The sequence below is a fragment of the Procambarus clarkii genome, chromosome 6, assembly GCF_040958095.1.
Source record: "Procambarus clarkii isolate CNS0578487 chromosome 6, FALCON_Pclarkii_2.0, whole genome shotgun sequence".
Lineage (NCBI taxonomy): Eukaryota > Metazoa > Arthropoda > Malacostraca > Decapoda > Cambaridae > Procambarus > Procambarus clarkii.
In genome coordinates, this window is record NC_091155.1 from 10,844,790 (window position 1) to 10,868,722 (window position 23,933).

Sequence of the window (23,933 nt, forward strand, 5' to 3'; positions counted from 1 at the left end):
TCGCAACATGGTTTTATAAATGGCCGTTCATGTTTAACAAATTTGTTATCTTTTTATTCTAGCATTGTTGAGGCAGTTGATAGTGGTAAGGATTGCGATGTTGTATACCTTGACTTTAGCAAAGCTTTTGATACAGTGCCACATGAAAGACTGATTAAAAAAATAGAGTCTCATGGTATTGGGGGTGCTATATTAAGCTGGATTAGGGCATGGCTATACCAAAGGAAACAGAGAGTTAGTATAAATGGAATCAAGTCAGAGTGGGAAAATGTTGTAAGTGGAGTGCCTCAAGGCTCTGTCCTGGGACCTCTGTTGTTTATAATATATATAAATGATTTAGATTCAGGTTTGAGTAGCAACATTTGCAAATTTGCCGATGATACGAAAATCGGTAGGGAAATTAATTCGGAGGAGGACTCACTATCACTTCAAGTTGATCTAGATAGGGTTTTGAAATGGTCAAAGGATTGGCAGATGCAGTTTAATGCTGATAAATGTAAAGTTCTGAGGTTAGGTAATGATGATAGAGTTACAAGATACGAGCTAGATGGTGTTGTGATTGCGAAGTCGGATTGCGAAAGGGATCTGGGAGTTATGATTAGTAAGAATTTAAAACAAAAGGATCAATGCATAAATGTTCGTAATAAGGCAAATCGGACACTTGGATTTATTAATCGCAGCGTTAGTAACAAGACACCTGGTGTGGTTCACAAGCTATATCTTGCTCTAGTTAGGCCCCATTTAGATTATGCAGTTCAGTTTTGGTCGCCATATTATAGAATGGATATAAATTCACTTGAACGTGTCCAGCGTAGGATGACTAAGTTAATTCCCCAAATTAGAAATCTTTCATATGAAGAAAGATTAACAAAGCTTAAGTTGCATTCACTGGAAAGGCGAAGAGTTAGGGGTGACATGATAGAGGTTTACAAGTGGATGAATGGACATAACCGGGGGGATATTAATAGGGTATTAAAAGTATCAACACAGGACAGAACACGAAACAATGGATATAAATTGGATAAGTTTAGATTTAGGAAAGACTTGGGTAAATACTGGTTCAGTAACAGGGTTGTTGATTTGTGGAACCAATTGCCGCGTAACATTGTGGAGGTGGGGTCCCTCGATTGTTTCAAGCACGGGTTGGACAAGTATATGAGTGGGATTGGGTGGTTATAGAATAGGAGCTGCCTCGTATGGGCCAATAGGCCTTCTGCAGTTACCTTTGTTCTTATGTTCTTATGTTCTTATGACACCATACAGCAGAGTGACAGCACATATAAGACAGCAATGATCACAATGGTAAAGATGTTCAGATTGGGTACATAAAGATTGGGAGACTGGGTAGCAAAAGATACAGATAAACAATATTTATAAACACCATACAGCAGATTGGCAGCACATATAAGAAGAGAGCAATGATCACAATGGTAAAGATGTTCAAATTGGGAACATAAAGGTTGGGAGATTGGGTAGCAATAGATACAGTGCAATTTTAAGGCAAAAAGTGAAAAACTATGAAGATGAAATTAGGTACTTTTTAGTATTGATTTTGAATGATGTAAAAGTTGGACAGCTTTTCAATTCAGTAGGGAGTGAGTTCCATAAACTGGGTTCCTTTATTTGCATTGAGTGTTTACACAGATTAAGTTTAACTCTGGGGGTATCAAAGAGATATTTATTTCTGGTGTGGTGATAATGGGTCCTATTACATCTGTCCAGGAAGAGTTTCAGAGCAGGATTTGCATTTAAGAACAGGGTTTTGTAAATGTAGTTGACACAAGAGAATTTATGGAGTGAGATTATGTTTATCATGTTTAGGGAGTTAAACAAGGGGGCTGTGTGTTGTCTGAAAGCAGAATTTGATATTATTCTGATAGCAGATTTTTGCTGGGTGATGATGGACTTGAGGTGGTTTGCAGTGGTTGAACCCCATGCACAGATACCATAGTTGAGATAGGGATAGATTAGTGCATAATATAGAAAGATGGGAGCAGAGTTAGGTACATAATATCTGATTTTGGAAAGTATACCAACTGTTTTAGAGACTTTCTTAGTTATGTGTTGTATGTGGGTACTGAAGTTGAGTCTCTTGTCTAGGAATAAGCCAAGAAACTTACCATCATTTTTATTGCTAATGTTTACATTGTCTATCTGAAGCTGAATTGCATATGTAGATTTGCTTCCAAATAGGATGTAGTAGGTCTTTTCTATGTTAAGTGTTTGTTTGTTGGTTAACATCCATAAGTGGACTTTTTTTAGTTCATTATTAACAACATTATTTAGTGTATGTGGGTTGGGGTTAGAGTAGATGAGGGTAGTATCATCAGCAAACAAAATAGGTTTCAGATCATTCATGTATATAAGAAATATAAGAGGTCCCTAGATGCTGCCCTGTGGCACTCCAACGGTTATTGGTAGAATGGGAGAGGTTATATTATTGATGGTTACACATTGGTGTCTATCACTAAGATAGGATTGGATATAGTCCAGTGCATGGCCTCGGATTCCATAATGATGGAGTTTACATAAGAGGTAAGCGTGATTAACAGTATCAAAGGCCTTTCTCAGGTCAATGAAGAGTCCAATCGGAAACTCATTTTTGTCAAGGGCTGAGTAAATTATATCAAGAAGACTTAAAATTCCATCGTTGGTACTCTTTTGAGAGCGGAAGCCAAACTGACAGGGGCTAAGAATGTCGAATTTTACGAGATAGGAGTAGAGCTGTTTGTAGATAATTTTTTCAAATATTTTTGATAGTATGGGTAGGTTCGATATTGGTCTATAGTTGTTTATGTCTGCCGGATTACCTCCTTTATGAACTGGCGTTACTCTTGCTTTTTTAAGGATAACAGGGAAGGTATGACACTCTAGGAATTTGTTGAACAGCAGAGCTATAGGTGGCGCAAGGGCATGGGAGGCGCTCTTGTATACAATGGATGGGATTTCACTGATGTTCCCAGCTTTGGTTTTTAGTGCGTGTATGATGGACACAACTTCTGTCGGGCTGACTGGTGAAAGGAGAAGAGAGTTTGGATAGCTGCCTGAGAGATATGTGTTGATATGTGTCTGAGTCTGTGGGATTTTACTTGCAAGGTTAGTACCAATCGATGAAAAGAAGCTATTAAATTCATTCGCCATTTCTAAGTCAGATGACGGTGTAAGGCCATCCTTAGAGAGTGTTATCTGGTTGTGGGAGTGTTGTTTAGTTCCCAGGATGTTAGAGATGGTATTCCAAGTGCTTTTCATGTTGCCTTTTGCTTATTTTTTTTTTTATTTTTTTTTTGAGATATATACAAGAGTTGTTACATTCTTGTACAGCCACTAGTACGCGTAGCGTTTCGGGCAAGTCCTTAATCCTATGTTCCCTGGAATACGATCCCCCGCCGCGAAGAATCGTTTTTTCATCCAAGTACACATTTTACTGTTGCGTTAAACAGAGGCTACAGTTAAGGAATTGCGCCCAGTAAATCCTCCCCGGCCAGGATACGAACCCATGACATAGCGCTCGCGGAACGCCAGGCGAGTGTCTTACCACTACACCACGGAGACTGCTTCTTTGAATCTAGTCTCATAATATGAAAGTTTTGCTTTTCTTATGATACTGGTAAGCACTGATGAGTACCTTTTAACTACTTCCTTTGAAACTAGGCCACTCCTAAATTTCTTTTCATATTCATGTTTTTTGTTGATTGATTTAATTATGCCACTTGTGAGCCACGGGTTATTTTTTCTTTCTTATATTATTAGTTATTCTAAATATTAGTTATTTTCTTTCTTATATTATTAGTTATTCTTATATTATTATGTTCTTATATCTCTTTACGTTACTATGGAGTCGCTTATATATTGTGTGCTTGCAAACATTTGCTTGAAATACTGCCAAACTGCTCTACATATCACTATTATTATGTAGTTCTTTATAATTGTTATGTAGAGGATTCCTTTGCTCTTCAGCCTTGCAACTCTGAATGTCTCTTCCGACATTTGTGTTTTCTTACAGTCTTACTTTCTCTGGACCCGTTCCAGAGCTGATTGGCAATTTAAGTGTTCTTCATTTTCTTGATGCACTTGACAAGAATTCTTTTCCTTGATACTCTTAGATACATGTTACTAGCCTTATTGTCCCTTACTGCAGGTATTGTCCTTACTCTTAAATACATGTTACTAGCCTTATTGTCCCTGGCTGCAGGTAAGAACATAAGAACATAAGAACAAAGGCAATTGCACAAGGCCTATTGGCCCATACGAGGCAGCTCCTATTTATAACCACCCAATGCCACTCATATACTTGTCCAACCCATGCTTGAAACAGTCGAGGGACCTCACCTCCACCACGTTACGCGGTAATTGGTTCCACAAATCAACAACCCTCTTACTGAACCAGTATTTACCCAAGTCTTTCCTAAATCTAAATTTATCCAATTTATGCCCATTGTTTCGTGTTCTGTCTTGTCTTGATACTTTTAATACCCTATTAATATCCCCCCTGTTATGTTTATTCATCCACTTGTAAACCTCTATTATGTCACCCCTAACTCTTCGCCTTTCCAGTGAATGCAACTTAAGCTTTGTTAATCTTTCTTCATATGAAAGATTTCTAATTTGGGGAATTAACTTAGTCATCCTACGTTGGACACGTTCAAGTGAATTTATATCCATTCTATAATACGGCGACCAAAACTGAACTGCATAATCTAAATGGGGCCTAACCAGAGCAAGATATAGCTTAAGAACCACACCAGGTGTCTTGTTACTAACGCTTCGATTAATAAATCCCAGTGTCCTATTCGCCTTATTACGAACATTTATGCATTGATCCTTTTGTTTTAAATTCTTACTAATCATAACTCCCAGATCCCTTTCGCAATCTCAACACCATCTAGCTCGTATCTTGTAACTCTGTCATCATTACCTAGCCTCAGAACTTTACATTTATCAGCATTAAACTGCATTTGCCAATCCTTTGACCATTTCAAAACCCTATCTAGATCAACTTGAAGTGATAGTGAGTCCTCCTCCGAATTAATTTCCCTACCGATTTTCGTATCATCAGCAAATTTGCAAATGTTGCTACTCAAATCTGAATCTAAATCATTTATATATATTATAAACAACAGAGGTCCCAGGACAGAGCTTTGAGGCACTCCACTAACAACATTATCCCACTCTGACTTAACCCCATTTATACTAACTCTCTGTTTCCTTTGAAATAGCCATGCCCTAATCCAACTTAATATAGCACCCCCAAAACCATGAGCCTCTATTTTTTTAATCAGTCTTTCATGTAGCACTGTATCAAAAGCTTTGCTAAAGTCAAGGTACACAACATCACAATCCTTACCACTATCAACTGCCTCAACTATGCTCGAATAAAAAGATAGCAAATTTGTTAAACATGAACGGCCATTTGTAAAACTATGTTGCGACTTATTTATTAATTTATGTTTTTCAAGATGAAGACGAATTGTATTTGCAATTATCGATTCAAGTAACTTTCCCACAACAGACGTTAGGCTAATTGGCCGATAGTTTGACGCAAGTGATCTATCTCCTTTCTTAAAAATTGATACCACATTAGCTACCTTCCATGACTCTGGCACTCTACCTAACTCTATTGATTTATTAAATATGGTAGACAGTGGCTCGGAAAGCTCCTCTTTGCATTCTTTAAGCACCCTGGTAAACACTTCATCCGGCCCTGAGGATTTGTTTGGTTTTAGTTTTACTCTTTGTTTAATTACATCCTCCCTGGTAACTGCTAAACTAGTCAACCTGTCCTCGTCCCCACCCACATATATTTGTTCTGCTGAAGGCATATTGTTAAGTTCCTCTTTAGTAAATACAGATATAAAATATTTACTAAAAAAACTTCTCATCTCCTTGTCATTATCCGTTATTTGACCTGTCTCAGTTTTTAATGGACCTATCCTTTCCCTAGTCTTAGTTCGATATAACTGAAAAAAACCTTTAGGATTTGTCTTCGCTTGCCCTGCTATGCAAACTTCGTAGTTTCTTTTTGCTTTCTTTATCTCTTTTTTAACATTTCTAACCAGTAATACGAATTCCTGTTCTAAAATAACTTCCATATTCTTAATCCTTTTGTACCACGCTATCTTTTTACCTATAAGGTTCTTCAAATCCTTTGTTATCCACTTAGGATCATTAGTATTCGATATATTCAATTTATATGGTATACTACGTTTCTGGGCTTTGCTTAGAATATTTTTAAATAGGTATTATTTTGAATCCACATCGAAATCCCCTTTTCCGTCACCTGTCGCTGGGTTCACGTCTAGCCCATACCCCATCCCCAAGACATTTCAATCTATTTGACCCAAAAAAATTCTTAGGCTATTGAAATCAGCTTTTCTAATATCAGGCACTGTAACAGAATTTTCTCCTACAGATCTATTCCATTCTATGCTAAATCTAATTTCTTTAAGATCACTGTTGCCTAGCTCACTCCCTATTTCCATGTCCTTAATTTGTGTTTCCCTGTTAGTTAACACTAAATCTAAAACATTATTTCCCCGCGTTGGTGCCTTAATATGTTGCGTAAGATAGCAATCGTCAATTAATTCTAGAAAATCTTCTGCTTCATTATTCCCTGTTTTGTTCACCCAATTTATTCCACTAAAATTAAAGTCAACCATGAAATAAATACTGTTAGATCTAGATGCTCTAGATATTTCATCCCATAGATGCTTTGCTTCCATTCTATCTAAATTTGGTGGCCTATAAATAACTCCTATTATAATATTATTGAATTTTTCGTTTAATTCTATCCAAATAGTTTCTGTGTGTGGCTCACTTTTGATTCCCTCTTTGAGACTACATTTCAAATTGTCCTTAACATATATGGCTACTCCCCCTCCTCGTCTAATATATCTATCTGCGTGAAATAGTTTAAATCCATTTATTTGATATTCAGCTAATAGTTCTCTATTTTCTACATTCATCCACGTTTTGGTAAGTGCAAAAATATCTATTTTTTCTGTACAGACAAGAGCATTTAACTCGTTTATTTTGTTTCTTAGACTTCTACTGTTAGTGTAATATACCCTAAGTGAATTTTTATTTTGAGGCCCTTCTCTTTCCCTGATCATTTTGCCAATTTGTTTCTCCAACAAAAACATACTTTTATTACCTCTTTCCTCCCTATCAATTCCCATACCACTATCTACTAACAGTTTAAACCCAAACAAATGCCTCTAACCCCTTAACTGTGTTGCCTCCAAATATGACACCCCCGCAGTGCGCAGGAAATAAATTCTCTGGAAAAAATTATTTTTTTTTCTTTTTAAAGTGTCAGAAACCCCTCCCTCAGTATGGGTATGTAGAAAAAAATCGAAATTGTACTTACTTTGGCTGGTATGGGGTCTGTAAGTTGGGGCGTGACGTCATCATTCCCTGTTCGCCCGTGACGTACGCTCCCGGGGCCAGTATGGCGCTCGGGGCGGGGCGCGCGAGTTGTCGCGAATATATTTTCGTTCATTTTTTTTTGCACAGTTCCAAATACATTTTATTTGTTTTTACGTGCTAATCCTATGTATAGTGAACACGTACACTATATTATGGCAGTAAAACATCCGTACTGTCCGAAGACACTGTGTTACAGGCATGACACTTGTGTACACATATGCAGCACATATTTACTATGTATCATGCTAATTTATGTATATATACAATCTATTTACACACTATACACTGTCACACACTATATACATTCACCATCAACACACTCACAGCCACACCCAGCCAGTCTCCCTGACTCCAACATCTTACTCGCCAACATTGCTTCTCCCACCATACTGTTATAGTTCTTATTACACATGTTCTATATATCTATCTACATGTTTTATTTACCAGAACTATGCAAGTAAGCCGGTATTGTGTCCAAACAGTACAGTGGCCACCATACACTGCATGAAAATCCCACAGCCGACAGCAGACAACGCTACGATTACGTCACCTCCCTCACCAAAATAGGGCCTCACAACATTCTCCTGTTGCTGTTCTTACACTATATACACACACTATATATACCCATGTACATATGTGTTGCCCATAGCGAACCACTAAGCTAGTATGGTGAGCAAAACAAGAGTGGCAGTCACACACACGATGAGGCTACCTCAATTCTCGCCCTCCCTCCCTCACCAAAATTCCTCCTTCCACAATACTAAGCACAACGCTAATTATAACCACAATCCTGCTATTATCACAATCCTGGTCACTAATTCCTGTAAATTAATAATTGACCACACATTTATTTTGAAAAGGAACCTAAGAAATCATTTGAAGATTCCTAGATGGACGAAATAATGCTGTGGTGCTGTTACTAGCGCTGTGAACAGCGTGAACAGCATTGAATTACTGATATTTGAACATTGTACCCAGTCATTATCATACTCAGGCTCTTCTATAACACTATCATGGCTAAATAATACAAGTTATATATATATATATATATATATATATATATATATATATATATATATATATATATATATATATATATATATATATATATTGACATTATTTGGCGATGCTGTGGTCACACGCTGAACAGCAGTGCTTTGCGCTCATGCTGTGAGCGCCTTGGTTGCTCACACACTATTGAGGCTCCCACACCCTGGAATGTGGACCACAATTTTTTTTAAAGATGCCATCTGTTTACAAGAGCCCTGAGGAAGCTGATGTGAACCCCATGAAGCCGCGGGAGTTTTGAATGGAACGTGAAAAATACAAATACCCGGAGGCGCGTTGCGCAAACCAGATGTGAGCCTGCAGGCGCGTTGCGCAGTTCAAGGGCTAACCACTGGTTCCAACGAGTTCGCAACAGCAACAATCCCAGCCCTCGAAAGATGCACCCCATCATGAGCATACATTTCATTTCTCCCATAGAAGTGTTCCCAGTTGTCTATGAAAGATATTGCATTTGATTTGCAATATCTTTCCAGCCAGCAATTGACACCAAGTGACCTCGACAACCATTCATTCCCAACGTTCTTTCTTGGAAGAATGCCACATATGATTGGGATTCCTCCCTTGCTCCTAACTAATTCTATGGCTTTGTTAAATTTCTTTATCAGTTCCTCACTCCTAACTCGTCCAACATCATTACCCCCTGCATGGTATTGTCCTACTCTTAGATACATGTTACTAGCCTTATTGTCCACATTTATTTATTTATTTATTTATTTATATACAAGAAGGTACATTGGGTTTGTGAGAATTTATAGCATAGTACAGTATTTACACTCTTGTAAAGCCACTAGTACGTGCAGCGTTTCGGGCAGGTCCTTAATCTAACAGATAATTTTAAGTAGGTAAATTCTATCAGAATTAATAAAATGATAACAAATACATTGCAAGAAAAAAAAATGAGATGAGAGAGATTAGTAAGTATATTAAAGCACATTGGTATATTAAAGCTCTGATTGATTACATTGACAGCTTGATTGGTAATTTAAACAAGATTAATAGACACCATACAGCAGGTTGACAGCACATATAAGAAGACAGCAATGATCACAATGATAAAGATGTTCAGATTGGGTACATAAAGATTGGGAGACTGGGTAGCAATAGATACAGTGCAATTTTAATGGAAAAGATAAAAAAACTATGAAGATGAAATTAGGTACTTTTTAGTATTGTTTTTGAATGACGCAAAAGTTGGACAGCTTTTCAATTCAATAGGGAGTGAGTTCCATAGACTGGGTCCCTTTATTTGCATAGAATGTTTACACAGATTAAGTTTGACTCTGGGGATATCAAAGAGATATTTATTTCTTGTGTGGTGATAATAGGTCCTATTACATCTGTCCAGGGAGAGTTTCAGAGCAGGATTTGCATTTAAGAACAGGGTTTTCTAAATGTAGTTGACACAAGAGAGTTTGTGGAGTGAGATTATGTTTAGCATGTTTAGGGAATTAAACAAGGGGGCTGAGTGTTGTCTGAAAGCAGAATTTGTTATTATTCTGATAGCAGATTTTTGCTGGGTAATGATGGACTTGAGGTGGTTTGCAGTGGTTGAACCCCATGCTCAGATACCATAATTAAGATAGGGATAGATTAGTGCATAATATAGAGAGATGAGAGCAGAGTTAGGTAGATAATATCTGATTTTGGAGAGTATACCAACTGTTTTAGAGACTTTCTTAGTTATGTGTTGTATGTGGGCACTGAAGTTGAGTCTCTTGTCTAGGAATAGGCTGAGAAAATTTCCATCATTTTTATTGCTAATGTTTACATTGTCTATCTGAAGCTGAATTGCATGTGTAGATTTTCTTTCAAATAAGATGTAGTAGGTCTTTTCTATGTTAAGTGTTAGTTTGTTGGTTGACATCCATAAGTGGACTTTTTTTAGTTCATTATTAACAACATTATTTAGTGTATGTGGATTGGGGTTAGAGTAGATGAGGGTAGTATCATCAGCAAACAAAATAGGTTTCAGAATGCTAGAGACATTAGGCAGATCAATGATGTATATAAGAAATAGGAGAGGTCCCAAAATGCTGCCCTGTGGCACTCCAACAGTTATTGGTAGAGTGGGAGAGGTTATATTATTGATGGCTACACATTGGTGTCTATCACTAAGATAGGATTGGATGTAGTCCAGTGTATGGCCTCGGATTCCATAATGATGGAGTTTACGTAAGAGGTAATTGTGATTAACAGTATCAAAAGCCTTTCTCAGGTCAATGAAGCGTCCAATCGAAAACTCATTTTTGTCAAGGGCTGAGTAAATTATATCAAGGAGACTAATAATTGCATCGTTGGTACTCTTTTGGGAGCGGAAGCCAAACTGACAGGGGCTAAGAATGTCGAATTTTACGAGGTAGGAGTAGAGCTGTTTGTAGATAATTTTTTCAAATATTTTTGAAAGTATGGGTAGGGTTGATATTGGTCTATAATTGTTTATGTCTGCCGGATTACCTCCTTTATGAACTGGCGTTACTCTTGCTTTTTTAAGGATATCAGGGAAGGTATGACACTCTAGGAATTTGTTGAACATCAGAGCTATAGGTGGCGCAAGGGCGTGGGAGGCGCTCTTGTATACAACGGATGGTATTTCACTGATGTTCCCAGCTTTGGTTTCTAGTGAGTGTATGATGGACACAACATCTGTCGGGCTGACTGGTGAAAGGAGAAAAGAGTTTGGATAGCTGCCTGAGAGATATGTGTTGATATGTGTCTGAGTCTGTGGGATTTTACTGGCAGGTATTGCTGCAGGTATTGTTCTTACTTCTAGATACATGTTACTAGCCTTAGTGTCCCTTGCTGCAGGTATTGTTCTTACTTCTAGATACATGTTACTAGCCTTAGTGTCCCTTGCTGCAGGTATTGTTCTTACTTCTAGATACATGTTACTAGCCTTAGTGTCCCTTGCTGCAGGTATTGTTCTTACTCTTAGATACATGTTACTAGCCTTATAGTCCATTGCAAGAAGTTTTGCCCCGAGGTCTTTGTTGTGCATCATGCGGAAGTCTTCCTTAATGTGCATCATTGGCACCATGATGCTTTCATTTTCTGTTATCCAAAAGTTTTCCTCAAATGTCTCACTCTCCATGAACTGCTGCTCCCATGATCCCTTAAAGTAAACTGCATTTACCAGCACCATCCTCGTCAAGTTAGAGAAGAACCCTGAAAGGTGAGAGAAATTTTATATAAAACATTTGAAATCTTTGAACTGTATCATTATTTCTCTTCAAGTAAATAACTAACAACTGAGAGATTAATGCACAAGTTGCGTAGAGTGAAGACGAATAAGAATTAACAACGGCTCTTTTATGATTCTGTAATATCCAATATTTAGATTATTTTGGGTATTAACTAAAGACTTACCTTCAATATATGTAAACATGTTGTAAATGCATAGATGTTGCAATGTAAAAAGTTTGTTTCTAGTTGTTATTTTAATTATAAGGTGTGCAGGTTAGATGGAATTGTTAATGTAAAAATCTCCGCTGAGTTCTGATTATGACTTTGTGTTTTCTGTAATCTGTTAATGTTGAGCTCCTGCTCACAGGATGAGTACGAGGTCCCGCTCATAGGACGAGTATGAGGTCCCGCTCATAGGATGAGTATGAGGTCTCACTCATAGGACGAGTATGAGGTCCCGCTCATAGGACGAGTATGAGGTCTCACTCATAGGACGAGTATGAGGTCCCGCTCATAGGATGAGTATGAGGTCCCGCTCACAGGATGAGTATGAGGTCCTGCTCACAAGATGAGTACGAGGTCCCGCTCATAGGACGAGTATGAGGTCCCGCTCATAGGATGAATATGAAGTGACGCTCACAGGATGAGTATGAGGTCCCGCTCACAGGATGAGTATGAGGTCCCGCTCACAGGATGAGTATGAGGTCCCGCTCAGAAGATGAGTACGAGGTCCCGCTCATAGGACGAGTATGAGGTCCCGCTCATAGGATGAATATGAAGTGACGCTCCCAGGATGAGTATGAGGTCCCGCTCACAGGATGAGTATGAGGTCCTGCTCACAAGATGAGTACGAGGTCCCGCTCATAGGACGAGTATGAGGTCCCGCTCATAGGATGAATATGAAGTGACGCTCACAGGATGAGTATGAGGTCCCGCTCACAGGATGAGTATGAGGTCCCGCTCACAGGATGAGTATGAGGTCCCGCTCAGAAGATGAGTACGAGGTCCCGCTCATAGGACGAGTATGAGGTCCCGCTCATAGGATGAATATGAAGTGACGCTCCCAGGATGAGTATGAGGTCCCGCTCACAGGATGAGTATGAGGTCCCGCTCACAGGATGAGTATGAGGTCCCGCTCACAAGATGAGTATGAGGTCCCGCTCACAGGATGAGTATGAGGTCCCGCTCACAAGATGAGTATGAGGTCCCGCTCACAAGATGAGTATGAGGTCCCGCTCACAAGATGAGTATGAGGTCCCGCTCACAGGATGAGTATGAGGTCCCGCTCACAGGATGAGTATGAGGTACACAAAAAACCTTTCGCCTAGACGGCAACAATAAACTATATAATAAGTATATAATAAGTTCTAATATCGTCAAGTGTCAAAAGTAAAAACATGACTGTACCGAGGTCGCTAAAATTGTGTGGAGGCGCCGACCACCCCATGTACATCACTTATGCTTACCTTGTAGTTCCCACAGTGCTGTGTGGAGGCGCCGACCACCCCATGTACATCACTTATGCTTACCTTGTAGTTCCCAGAGTGCTGTGTGGAGGCGTAGACCACCCCATGTACATCACTTATGCTTACCTTGTAGTTCCCAGAGTGCTGTGTGGAGGCGTAGACCACCCCATGTACATCACTTATGCTTACCTTGTAGTTCCCAGAGTGCTGTGTGGAGGCGTAGACCACCCCATGTACATCACTTATGCTTACCTTGTAGTTCCCAGAGTGCTGTGTGGAGGCGCAGACCACCCCATGTACATCACTTATTCTTACCTTGTAGTTCCCACAATGCAGAAGAGGACAAGCTGCTCAGCACAAAGGGGAAGCCGAGCCAGGAGCCCAAACACTCTATCTGGCCTAGAAAATAAACTTATGGGACCTCAACATCCACCGAAGAAACTAGGCTCAGCCACCTTGGGACAGCCACCTTGGGACAACCCCCTTGGGACAGCCCCCTTGGGACAGCCCCCTTGGGGCAGCCACCTTGGGATAGCCACATTGGGACAGCCACCTTGGGACAGCCCCCTTGGGACAGCCACATTGGGACAGCCACCTTGGGACAGCCACCTTGGGACAGCCTCCTTCGGGCAACCACCTCGGGGCAGCCACCTTGGGACAGCCACCTTGGGACAGTCATCTTGGGACAGCCACCTTGGGACAGCCACATTGGGACAGCCCCCTAAGGACATCCCCCTTGGGACAGCCACCTTGGGGTAGCCAACTTGGGACAGCCACCTTAGGACAGCCACCTTGGGACAGCTATCATGGGACAGCCTCCTTGGGGCAGCCACCTCGGGGCAGCCACCTTGGGACAGCCACCTTGGGACAGCCTCCTTGGGTCGGCCATCTTGGGACAGCCACCTTAGGACAGCCACCTTGGGACAGCTATCATGGGACAGCCTCCTTGGGGCAGCCACCTCGGGGCAGCCACCTTGGGACAGCCACCTTGGGACAGCCTCCTTGGGTCGGCCATCTTGGGACAGCCAAATTGGGACAGCCACCTTGGGACAGCCCCCTTGGGACAGCCACATTGGGACAGCCACCTTAGGACAGCCACCTTGGGACAGCCTCCTTGGGGCAGCCACCTCGGGGCAGCCACCTTGGGACAGCCACCTTGGGACAGCCTCCTTGGGGCGGCCATCTTGGGACAACCACCTTGGGACAGCCACCTTGGGACAGCCATCTTGGGACAGCCCCCCTGGGACAGTCACCTTGGGGCAGCCACCTTGGGACAGCCCCCTTGGGCAGCCCCCTTGGGACAGCCATCTTTGGACAGCCTGCTTGGGACAGCCACCTTTTGACAGCCACCTTGGGACAACCACCTTAGGACAACCACCTTAGGACAGCCATCTTGGAACAGCCACCTTGGGACAGCCATCTTGGGACAGCCTCCTTGTGACAGCCTCCTTGGGACAGCCTCCTTGGGACAGCCTCCTTGTGACAGCCACCTTGGGACAGCAACTTTGGGGCAGTCACCTTGGGACAGCCACCTTGGGACAGCCTCCTTGGGACAGCAACTTTGGGGCAGCCACCTTGGGTCAGTCACCTTGGGACAGCCACCATGGGGCAGCCACCTTGGGACAGCCACCTTGTGACAGTCACTTTGGGACAGCCACCTTAGAGCACCCACCTTGGGACAGCCACTTTGGAACAGGCACCTTGGGGCAGTCACCTTGGGACAGCCACCTTGGGGCAGTCACTTTGGAACAGGCACCTTGGGGCAGTCACCTTGGGACAGCCACCTTGGGACAGCCACCTTGGGGCAGCCACCTTGGGGCAGTCACCTTGGGACAGCCACCTTGGGGCAGTCACCTTCGGACAGCCACCTTGGGTCAGCCTGCTTGGGACAGCCACCTTGGGACAGGAACTTTGGGGCAGCCACCTTGGGGCAGCCACCTTGGGACAGCCACTTTGGGACAGCCACCTTGGGGCAGTCACCTTGTGACAGCCACCTTGGGGCAGCCACCTTGGGACAGCCACTTTGGGACAGCCACCTTGGGGCAGTCACCTTGTGACAGCCACCTTGGGGCAGCCACCTTGGGGCAGCTACCTTGAGACAACAACCTTGTGACAGCCACCTTGGGACAGCCACCTTGGGACAGCCACCATAGGGCAGCCATCTTGGGACAGCCACTTTGGGGTAGCCATCTTGGGACAGCCACTTTGGGGCAGCCACCATAGGGCAGCCATCTTGGGACAGCCACTTTGGGGTAGCCATCTTGGGACAGCCACCTTGGGACAGCCACCATAGGGCAGCCATCTTGGGACAGCCACTTTGGGGTAGCCATCTTGGGACAGCCACCTTAGGACAGCCACTTGGAAACAGCTACCTTGAGACAGCAACCTTGTGACAGCCACTTTGGGACAGCCACCTTGGGGCAGCCACCTTGGGACAGCTACCTTGGGACAGCCACCTTGTGACAGCAACCTTGTGACAGCCACCTTGAGACAGCAGCATTGTGACAGCCACCTTGGGACAGCCACCTTGGGACAGCCACCATAGGGCAGCCATCTTGGGACAGCCACTTTGGGGTAGCCATCTTGGGACAGCCACTTTGGGGCAGCCACCATAGGGCAGCCATCTTGGGACAGCCACTTTGGGGTAGCCATCTTGGGACAGCCACCTTGGGACAGCCACCATAGGGCAGCCATCTTGGGACAGCCACTTTGGGGTAGCCATCTTGGGACAGCCACCTTAGGACAGCCACTTGGAAACAGCTACCTTGAGACAGCAACCTTGTGACAGCCACCTTGGGGTAGTTACCTTGTGACAGCCACATTGGGACAACCACCTTTGGGCAGCCACCTTGGGGCAGCCACCGTGGGACAGTCACCTTGGGACAGCCACCTTGGAGCAGTCACCTTGGGACAGCCACCTTGGGGCAGTCACCTTGGGACAGCCACCTTGGGGCAGTCACCTTGGGACAGCCACCTTGGGGCAGCTCCCTTGTGACAGCCTCCTTGTGACAGCCACTTTGGGAGAGCCACCTTAGGACAGCCACATCTAAACAGCTACCTTGAGACAGCAACCTTGTGTCAGCCATCTTGGGACAGCCACCATAGGGCAGCCATCTTGGGACAGCCACTTTGGGGTAGCCATCTTGGGACAGCCACTTTGGGGCAGCCACCTTGGGCCAGCCACTCAGCACACAACCCTACACCATGTAAGTGGATGTATGCAACCGTCAATATTATAAGCTCTAGGCTACACAACAGGAATTTCATCAAGCAAGACAAAACAATCATGTTGATCAAAATGTTTGATAACTGATACTAATGCCGGACAGGACAGTGACCATAATATGGTCCTCGCCACACCATAATGCAAATAAGAAACAATAAAATTTGCATTTCGTTTCTCAGTTCATAATATATAGAATTTTAGGTCTAATAGAGAAAATTATGAGGAAGTCTACCCACTTACAGCATGACCAGTGCCCGTACTCTACCCACTTACAACCTGACCAGTGCCCGTACTCTACCCACTTACAACCTGACCAGTGCCCGTACTCTACCCACTTACAGCATCACCAGTGCTCGTACTCTACCCACTTACAGCATGACCAGTGCCCGTACTCTACCCACTTACACCATGACCAGTGTCCGTACTTGTCATGTTCACAGAAAATGGTACCATCCGTTTTCTATGTGTGGCGGAGCAGACGCCGGAGAGAGGAAGGTAAACAAGGGAGCGTACAGGACGCCCGCCAAGCTTGGTAGCTACTAGTCATGTAATCATATTAAGTATTAAAGTCAGTAACCAAGTCATGACTTTACATCAACCCTACAACCAAGACTTCCTCAGTAACACACAAACACCACATTGGCGACGAGGATGAACTGTGAACGCAGGTATTTGTTCAGTTTCAAACACAAGGGAGAAGCATGCTGCCTGGAGGAGGAAGAGAAGCTGTGAGCGCCATACCCGATGCTGTATGCTAACCGATGCTGTGTGCTAACCAATGCTGTGTGCTAAACGATGCTGTGTGCTAACCGATGCTGTGTACTACCCAAGCTGTGTGCTACCCAAGTTGTGCTGAAGAAACTGTGTACTGAGGAATCTGCCGACGTTGTGTACGAAACGACGCTTTGATGTGTACAAAACCTGATGTTTTGGTTACGAAACGACGCTTCGTGCTACAAAATTCATCACACTGAGCTGATGCTGTACCGACTGCTGTACCAACTGCTGCACCAACTGCTGCACCAACTGCTGTACCAACTGCTGTACCAACTGCTGCTGTACCAACTGCTGTGCTGCTGCTGTGAGTAGGAACAACACATGTACACAAGGGCTAGGTAAGAAGTCAGTTGCTGCTATATTGTGCACTGTTGTGAACTTTTGCATTAAAATGCTTGTGTGCTTTGCAAAATTAAAGTAATTACAGTGAATTCTTGACTAACATATACAGTGCAGTAAGTGTTTAATATTCTGAGGAACATTTAAGTGATAAGTTACATTTATTCAGTAAAAATGGCAAATATACCTCAGTTTCCTGCATTTGATCCTGACTGTGACCAGACAAACCTGTCACAGAGGTGGGTCAAATGGCTTAAAAAGTTTGAAAATTTGTTGATAGTTTCTGACATCAAAAGTGCTGAAAGAAAGCGTGCCTTTCTACTTCATTATGCAGGTGATAGAGTTTGTGACATCTTTGACACACTGAAAGACACTGGTGGTGCCAAAGATTATGACACTGCCAAAGCCAAACTAACAGAGCATTTCAAACCAAGGCAAAATACTGCTATGGAAATTATGCATTTCAGGAGAGCAAAACAACTCTCTAATGAAACTGTGGATCAATACCACACACGTCTGCAGGGTTTAGCAGCCCATTGTGAGTTTGCTGATGTTGACAAAGAAATCAAACAGCAAATAATTGAATCATGCACATCTACACGTCTTCGTCGAAGAGCTCTAGAACTTGTTGATGATGACAGTTCTCTTACCAAGATACTGGATATGGCTCGTCGAATGGAAGATGCTGCACGTGATGCTCGTGTCATGGAGTGCAGTGCTAATAACGGTTCTGCCACTGTTACTAACAGTGATGAGGTATGTAAAGTTCAGGGAGGACATCGTAATCAAAGAAGACATGCCAAACCTAACAGTAAATTTAGCCGAGAACCACGTCACAACTGGGGTCAAGGAACAAGACTCAAACAGTCACGACGACCCACATCAGAGGGTGTCAACAATAAATGTTACAATTGTGGAGGAGACTACCCACACCAAGATAATGTTTGTCCTGCTCAAGGTAAGAAGTGCTATGAGTGTGGAAAACTAGGTCATTTTGGTGCTATGTGTCGTTCTGCACTAAAGAAACCACAGTCAATGAATAAAAGCACTGTACGAGGATCAGGTCATAGGGGTCGAGGTGGTAAACACAATATTGCACCTCATATCCAGAATGTTAATAATATACAAGACAACATTTCATTACAACCAGTCTCAGATGACAGTGAATGTGATTATACTTATGGAGTACAAGCAATCACAGAATGGAATGATCTTCCAAACAACCCAGAGACATGTGTATACATTGCTGGTATTTGTCTCAAGGTTCTCATTGACACTGGATCAAACATTGACACCATTGCTGAGTGCCACTATGAAAAATTTAAAAAACAGTTCCCAAAGCTTGAGAACTATAATGGCAAAGCCACTGCCTATGCTTCAAAGGTAGCCGTGCCAGTGATTGGAACTTTCACTGCAGAGATTAAGTCAAAGAATGCAATGCTCATTACTACATTCCATGTTGTTAGGAATGCAAAGGAGTCTTTACTTAGTTACAAGACTTCAACCAAATTGGGGCTACTTCAGCTTTCTAATGCTGTAGCAGTGGAATCTGCAAACAATGTTGATGCTATTGTTGCTGAATTTTCTGATCGATTTAAATCCATAGGTTGTTATACTGATAGCAAAGTACATCTGCATATCAACCCAGATGTAATTCCAGTTGCCCAACCACATCGCCGACAACCATTCCATACTCGCAAGAAAGTCGATGCCGAACTGGATAGGCTGATAGAACTAGATATCATTGAACCAGTAACAGGCCCAACACCATGGGTAAGCCCAATTGTCACTCCACCAAAGCCGAAGAATCCAGATGAGATACGCATTTGTGTGGACATGCGTGTTCCCAACAAGGCAATAATGCGTGAACGCCATCCTACACCGACTGTAGATGATATGATCTACCGCTTGAATGGTGCAACTATATTCAGCAAGTTAGATTTAAACAAGGGCTATCATCAGCTTGAACTTGATGATGAGAGTCGCTTCATCACAACGTTTACGACACATCGAGGTCTGTATAGGTACAAGCGCCTGAGTTTTGGTATTAACAGTGCTGCCGAGGTATTCCAGCACATCATCAGCCAGGTATTGCAAGATATACCTAATGCTGACAACATGTCTGATGACATCATTGTTTATGGCCGTACCCAAGCTGAACACGACAAAGCTCTTCGTGCAACATTGCAACGCTTACGAGAAAAGAATTTGACGCTAAGCCGAGCAAAGTGTGAGTTCAATCAACATAAAATTGAATTCTTTGGACATGTACTTAGTGACAAAGGTCTGTCTCCAGATCCTAAGAAAGTTGCAGATATCAAGAATGCTGCACCTCCTTCAACGTCCACTGAAGTACATAGTTTTCTGGGAATGGCAAACTACTGTTCTCGCTTCATTCCAGATTTTGCTACCATTACGAAGCCTCTACGTGAGCTCCTGAAGAAAAATGCATCATGGTACTGGAGCGAGATCGAGCAAAATGCATTTGATGCTGTGAAAGATGCACTAGTAGAGAATGCGACTGCTGCATACTTTGATCCATCAATGGACACTGAGTTAACAGTGGATGCTAGTCCTGTTGGTTTAGGTGCTGTTTTAGCCCAACACAAACCTGGTCAACCAGATTCCAGAGTAGTAATTGCCTACGCCAGCCGTTCTCTCACAGATGTTGAGCAACGATACAGTCAGACAGAGAAGGAAGCTCTTGCTCTTGTATGGGGCTGTGAACACTTCAATGTGTATCTGCTTGGTGCGCCCTTCACCACGATGGTCACTGACCACAAACCGTTGGAGACCATCTTCAATAATCCAAAGTCCAAACCACCAGCTCGCATTGAGAGATGGGCTCTTCGTCTGCAACCATACAACTTTACGGTGAAATACAAGCCGGGTGCAGGCAATCCCGCTGATTACATCAGTCGACATCCTGCCAACAGTTTCACCATCACCAAGCATCAGCAAGTTGCCGAGGAATATGTACACTCTGTAACCTGTGATGCAGTCCCTAAGGCTCTTACTCTTGATGAAATCCGTACTGCAACCCTAGAGGACCCAACTCTGCAAGCAACAGTGGATGCATTGACTAAGAAAAAGTTTCCACGCATCCCACCCTCAGGAGTTGACCAAGATGCATTCAAAGCACTTGAACGCATCCAGACAGAATTAAGTGTTACGCAACAACGCGACACTGTGCTGCGAGGTACTCGTATCGTGATTCCAGCTGTTCTCCAGCAACGTGCTCTGAAGCTTGCACATCAAGGACACCAAGGTCTTGTTAGGACGAAACAGCTGCTACGAGAAAAGGTGTGGTTTCCTGGCATTGATCGTCAAGCAAAGGATATGCATGATGCCTGTGTCCCTTGCCAAGCTGCAGTGGATACTTCAAGACCAACACCTCTACAACCTTCACCACTACCTGCTGCACCATGGACGGAAGTATCGATGGACTTCTGCGGACCACTACCAACTGGAGAGTACTTGATGGTAGTCATTGATGATCACTCACGTTATCCAGAAGTAGAAATCATCAATTCCACATCTGCAAAGGCCGTCATCCCGAAACTCGACAAGATCTTTTCAAACTTTGGCATTCCTGAAGTTGTCAAGACAGACAATGGACCGCCATTCAATGGACAAGACTTCGTCAACTTTTCTGAGCATATTGGATTCAAACACCGCCGTGTGATGCCACTACATCCTCAAGCAAATGGAGAAGTTGAGAGATTCATGCAACCTCTCATGAAAGCGGTACGCTGTGCTCATGCCGAAGGACGATCCTGGAAACAAGCTATGTATGCTTTTCTCAGGAACTACCGTGCAACACCACATGGAACACTGGGCAAGTCGCCTGGCGAACTTTTATTTGGACGTCCTATGAGAATCGCACTACCCGTCATGCCAGCCGAGGTAACGGATAAACGTCTCGCTCAGAAGGATCACTAGCCAAGGGCAAAATGAAAATTGCTCATGATCAACGTGCAAAGGAACAGTTCATAAAGGCTGGTGACACTGTTCTCGTTAAAAAAGAAAAAAGAGGGAAAGTTAGATATGCCGTATGATACAAAACCATATAAAGTGATTAGTGTAAAAGGAACTATGGTAACAGCTAGTAATAGAGATCATAGTATAACACGTAATATGGCTTATTTCAAAGTGATTCCAACTAGTGTAGAAAATGATGAAGTGCAAAGTCGTGCAAAAGAAAAAGAAAAAAATAGTTATAACCCGACAAACAATTCATCAAGGGATGTTATTGCATTTAAGGACTCTCGTCCTAAACGTCATGTTAAACGCCCTACACGATTTGATGATTAATTGTGTTCCTATGTAATGAAAAGTATTTACTTATTATGCTAAACTAAATTTAATATTGTTTGAATAATGCAGATCTCTCATTCAATATTTTGTAACTTTGTATTACAGTTTCTTTCATGTTTGTTTAACATTGCATATGTATTTTTAACATTGAAATCCTTTGTGGAAAAGATTAAGTTGTTTAAATTCTTTGTGTGCTTAATTAATGTTAAATGTATGCAGTATCTCTTGATATGGTAATAACTTACTTTGTGTCAATAACTTTGCTTTGTGCTACAAGCATGGTAGACATCCTGTATTCATTCTTTTTAAAGAAAAGGAGGGATGTCATGTTCACAGAAAATGGTACCATCCGTTTTCTATGTGTGGCGGAGCAGACGCCGGAGAGAGGAAGGTAAACAAGGGAGCGTACAGGACGCCCGCCAAGCTTGGTAGCTACTAGTCATGTAATCATATTAAGTATTAAAGTCAGTAACCAAGTCATGACTTTACATCAACCCTACAACCAAGACTTCCTCAGTAACACACAAACACCACAGTACTCTATCCACTTACAGCATGACCAGTGCCCATACTCTACCCACTTACAGCATTACCAATGCCCATACTCTACCCACTTACAGCATGACCACTGCTCGTACTCTACCCACTTACAGCATGACCAGTGCCCGTACTCTACCCACTTACAGCTAACTACGTGATGCTATAATATCCCCATGACGGTGGATTTTTTTTTATTAATACATTAGGTACATCTGCATTAGTGCAGCTACCCTAGACTATATGAAGTGGAGTACAGTGTGTCAAAAAAACTAACTAGGTGATGCTAAAAAATCCCCATCACACAGGATGGTTAGTCATACAAAGGCATGTGATAGGCAGTCTTCACTGGCAGACTCCGGAAGCATTTTGAGGATATCATCAACACAAGATTGAATAAGGTAGCAGTGGTAATAAAAGTCCCCATCTCGCAGGATGGTTAGTCATACAGGACCATATGTTTAATAGCCTGCACTGGCAAATTTTGCGTACACTGTGAGGATATCTTCAAGGATACGAGAGTGAATAAAGTAATTGCAAAGCTCCAGGTACCTCATGCCAACTGGTCTGAAAGGTCTAATAACTGGGCATTCAGTGATGTAGTGCAGGAGATCGTGCCGTAGTTCCTGCTCACAGAGTTTGCAACTGGAGTGCTCAGGATTGGGAGATCCGTCACCTGCAGCCACCTGCCACAGGTAACGGTAACCCAACCTGATCCTTGCAACCACTGTGTCGCACAGTCTAGTGGACGTTTTGTGCTGCCCACAGATATAGGTTTCAGATCTGAACAAATCATAGCTTTTTATACTAGTACTTTCAGGTCGTTGGGAGTCAGTAATTTCTTTCCTATCAGATCTGAGTGTTTGGACCAATACAGTTTTGACAGCAGAGATGGGGATACCTAGATCTAATTCAACTTCATCCTTGTTACACGCTAATATGGCTGCAATGTCTGTCTCATTATGATGGGTTATATTTATGTGTGAAGGTATCCACACATAGGAGATTCGAGACCCTTTACTCTGTGCAGCAATTATGTCATTTATAATTGGGAGTATGAGGTTCTTGCTGTCGATCTTCCAAGAGAAGTTTTCGATTGCTTGAAGAGCAGACTTTGAATCACAAAATATTATTCCTCCTCCAATGTTTTTTAATGTACTGGTAGCTAGGTGTAATGCTGCTAGTTTGTGGAGGTCAGCCACTTGTTTAACCTGACACTGACAGTCTTTGTGCAAATATTATTTCTATAAAACCTACATGCTGCTGCAGTCCGTCCAGTAGAGGTTTGGACTGAGCCGTCGGTGTTGACACAGTGCTCGTGAGATCTTAAATTCTCGATGGAGGAGGCAATTGTTTCAAGTGTGACAGCTTTGAGAAGACCAAGATTCTCATTAACTTTCTTGGTGACAGGTGTGTATAATACTTGAATGGTGGGGTACAGATAAAGAGGAATATCAGAGACAGGTAGATTGCACTTAAAAGGAATGTTAAGTTTAATGAGATTGTAGGCATTGTTGCTCCGCCATTTATCATAAAAGGAGTGAGTTGGTATGTCGGTACCAGTCAATAGGGTGTTAACAGCACTAAATAATTTGTCT

General features: G+C 42.7%; 1 protein-coding gene across 2 annotated transcripts in view; it reads right to left on the reverse strand.

The window, feature by feature from the left end:
* Positions 1-23,933, reverse strand: part of LOC123754078 (leukocyte elastase inhibitor) — a 105,806-nt gene that overhangs the window by 31,117 nt on the left and 50,756 nt on the right. For both annotated transcript variants that reach the window (XM_045736236.2, XM_045736237.2), the window contains exon 5: positions 11,441-11,655. In XM_045736236.2, the coding sequence (XP_045592192.1) occupies positions 11,441-11,655 (215 nt within the window). The remainder of the gene's footprint in view (positions 1-11,440; positions 11,656-23,933) is intronic.